General features: G+C 27.6%; 1 protein-coding gene across 1 annotated transcript in view; it reads right to left on the bottom strand.

Annotated features, from left to right (window-relative positions):
• LOC104812278 overlaps positions 1-156 on the bottom strand; it is a 2,882-nt gene extending 2,726 nt beyond the window's left edge. The window contains exon 1 of the mRNA XM_010539357.2: positions 6-156. Coding sequence (XP_010537659.1) covers positions 6-71 — 66 coding nt within the window. The 5' untranslated portion in view covers positions 72-156. The remainder of the gene's footprint in view (positions 1-5) is intronic.
• Between the last annotated feature and the right edge of the window lie 3,766 nt (positions 157-3,922).

The following is a 3,922-nucleotide window of genomic DNA, read 5'->3' as shown; positions in this document are numbered from 1 at the left end:
TGTTTCCTTGTGTCATTCTGTGGGATCAAATGGTGGCGGTCGTCTTCGTCGTCCGACGAGTTCCGATCCATCGCCGACAGCGACTCGGTAAGTGAACTCGGGATCAATCACTGAGCGAAACACCAAACAGTGAGAAGAATAGACAATTGCAAATTTATAAATAAAGGATTAGGAGTAAATTAATAAATTAAATTACGGATATAATCTGGCAAGAGTGCTTGAAGGAGAAGTGTTCCAGTCACCAGTCGGTGGGTGGAGGAGATTGACGCGGTACCGGTACCTATACTCGCAGGTTGGCTTCCGGTTATCGAACCGGTTTAATCTTTCTGATGATGGACCGAACCGGTTTACATTCGGAGTCGGCCCATTAGATGGGTTGTGGCCCATGTATTGTTTTATGATGCCCAAATAGGCCCATATTATGTAATGCTGTCACGTATTTCTGATACAACTTTACAAATATAAGAAACTCGAACACGTGCATCGACTCTAAAAGATAATTATTTCTATTATAACATTTTTTGCACTTTATATATATATATATATATATATGTCCAAATAACAAAATTTATAAGGTTTTTTTTTTGTACTAAAACTATGAAAATGTAAGTGAGATATATTCGTGTGAGTGGACAAGAATATGAACAAAAGGGGTACATAAGATCTTTGATGGAAGTGTAATGAATTTTGGCTATTCGATTTTTAAAAAATTACTTGGATTGTTGTATTTTTTGATCAAATAAAAAGGACATAATTTATTTTGTATAATTTTATTAAATTGTACAGACCAAAAATACACCAACTATACGGATATTTTAATAATAATCTCTGGTATAGAATAGGGGCTTCAAATCACACCAACTACTGTCTTATTTGGAAGATGAATTAGTTATACGAAACGAAGGGCGACCTTATGATTATTTATTTATTTATTTAATTATAAAGATATTCGTATTTTTCATTGACCTTATTTTCAGCTTTTTTTGGAAGATCAATTTCAAGTGTTTTCTCCACATGCGAATTCCATATAATGTCATCAAAGATTAAAAATCCACGTCATATTATTCCTATATTTCAAACAAAAATAAAGAGAAGTCATTTTAGTGTTATCACGACTACATTGCATCAGATTTTTTTTTAAAAAAAATTATGTATTCGTATAATCTATTATCTAATTTTCTTTTGTTTAGAATTTGATTCCTTAAAATTTTAACGTAATTTTAGTTTTTAATTCTTAGTTTGAAATTATAACTAACAAATATCGAAAAATCATATGGCGCTGAAACAATCTAAAAAAACCAAATTTGGTTATTTTAGAAAATATTGATTCATTCTTTAGTTTTACGTATTTGTAATTTTTTCTTTAATTATCTGGTTAGCATAAACGTAAAATTGTTTCCATTGTAATTCATAACAAAAGATTATTAGTAAATATGATTTTGAATGTTCATCATATCAATCATCTTTTTATTCAATAGTTTAAAATACATCTTATTTCTATATAATTTTTTAATTATTCGACTATTTTTCTAGTATATATATGAAAATTATTCTCATTTTAATTTAAAAATAAAAAAGATATATAACGATGAACATAATTAACTAAGATTTATAAACCACAATAAAATAAAAGATAATTAACACAATTAATATTCTATTTTTTAATTGTACATTATCTCTAACGATCCCAAATATTTTCGGTTTAGAAAAAAAATATTTGTCAATCTTTATCAAATATTAAGATTGTGATATTTATATATAATACATATCATATCGAAATTTATGTAAGGGATACATATCTATAAATATTTTTTTAGGCAATCGGATATTATGTATCGATGTCTAAACTATTTTCGGGATCAGAGAATAAGATATGTGCTTAGAATATACGATCTCTCCTCTAACTTGAAATTCGAACTCGAAATATGATATATATTTTGTGTCTCCATTTTTATTTTACGATTAATCTATCCAAATTGGATTATTTATATTTATAGATATATTGCAAGATGTCTATAGGAATTTATGGAGAATGGTATTATTACATAAAAAGATGGAATCTGTCGGCATGGTGAATATAATCATTAATCTATATCCATCATTTTGCCAAACTATTTCTTTTTGACTTTTTATATGGAAAAAAAAACTAAATAAAAACACTAAACTCTAACTATTTGGCGGGTTAATCAAGCAAAGTGGACATTGCGAAACTTGCTTATTTTATTATTTTATTAATCATAATCGCCCAAATGTAAGAGGACCGTCCATTTTGAGCCGGTCACGAATAAGTTATTTGATTACAATATATACTCTTTTTTTCGATCTGATATTCAAATTCGAGATAAGACATACATTTTATATCTTAATTTCACCATTTGATCTATCCAAATTGAGTTTTTAATATCACATCTTATATATACACACACCTTTTTTTCACTTGCTTTTTCATCTATTAAAACATTTGATTGTAAGTTTTTTTTGGTATGAGATTATATTGTAAGTTGTAATCAAATTAAATAATATCTAAAATATATTTGAATCAAATTTGATCTAAAAATTTATTGATTATAATTTTTTATATTTAATTAAGTAAACATTAATTACATATGAAAATAGTTATAAATTGAATATTTTTTAAATAAATGATTTTTTACTGTAAATCGAAACAAGATTTGATATAAAACCGAACATTATTATTATTATTATTATTATTTAGAAGAGAGCATGTAGATTATTAATTTAATTATATGCAGAAGATTACAAATATTATTTTCTTTCTTGACAAGACCAAACCCATGAACCTAGGACCACTGTTTTCACAGGCATGCTTGCACGGCTTCCGTCTGCTTTTCATTTTTATAATTGAAATCAAAATCAATTCTATATAATTAAAAAAAAAAGCTATTTGAAAAACAAAGGATTTAATTAGAATTAGATTAATGTAAAAGCCAAGATGATGATTATATTTTTCCTACACTATAATATTCCGGATTTGATGTTTGGGTCTATTCTTAAACATTGTAGTTGGCATATTTTGAAATATTTGTTCCAAATGATTTTTTTCAAAATAATGTAGGTTGTTGTTTAATTTATTTTTTGTTACTAAACCCTAATATAATTATCAATTTTAACTCGTATCAATCTCAGAATATATGGTTAATTAATTGACATGTTATGAGAATCGTTAATATTCAAGCTGGATGCTAACAGTTTTCGTATAAGGACCGAATTATTTAAATTCGACATGTGACGTGACAAGAACAAATTTAATTTTAGAAATCAAACACATCAAATATCGTCGATTTTAAAATTAAAAAATAATCAAAAGGCATTACAAAAAGACAAACAAAAGTCGAAAACAAGTGGACAATTAGCGAGATTATGGAACGACAAAAACTAGGATTCTCTACTTTTCCCTCCTTCCAAAGATCTGTCTTCGAACCCACTCCACAAATTAACAACCACAATAATAATAATAATAATAATAATAATATAAAGAAATAAAATAAAAAAGGAAATATTTATGGAAATCAAAATGAGTTGGAGAAGCAACATATATAGCATTTGATAGGGATTTTGCTTTTGAGTCACTAAATCCTTTGCTAAAAGGAGAGGAGTTCGTTTTTGGACCACCCTCCTATAGAGAGAACACCCACCCATTTTATCATATACATATATATATATATATATATATAAATCTAGTGGTATAGTAAAATGGGAGAAAGATCAAATAAAAAAAAAAACAGAGGCGGGAGAAATCCCCGTCTCAATTAAAAAATGACCAACCAGTTAGTTTTGGTTAGTTTATTTATTCCGCATGATTTATCGGTTATTACGTAGGGGTCGAAGGGTTTAGTATCGGATACCAGTCGGACACCGCCGCCGTTAGAAAAAAAAACAGGCGGGGAACTGAATGGCATTA

Source organism: Tarenaya hassleriana, unplaced genomic scaffold (assembly GCF_000463585.1).
Source record: "Tarenaya hassleriana unplaced genomic scaffold, ASM46358v1 Cleome2, whole genome shotgun sequence".
Taxonomy (NCBI): domain Eukaryota; kingdom Viridiplantae; phylum Streptophyta; class Magnoliopsida; order Brassicales; family Cleomaceae; genus Tarenaya; species Tarenaya hassleriana.
This window is presented reverse-complemented; position numbering and strand designations above follow the sequence as displayed.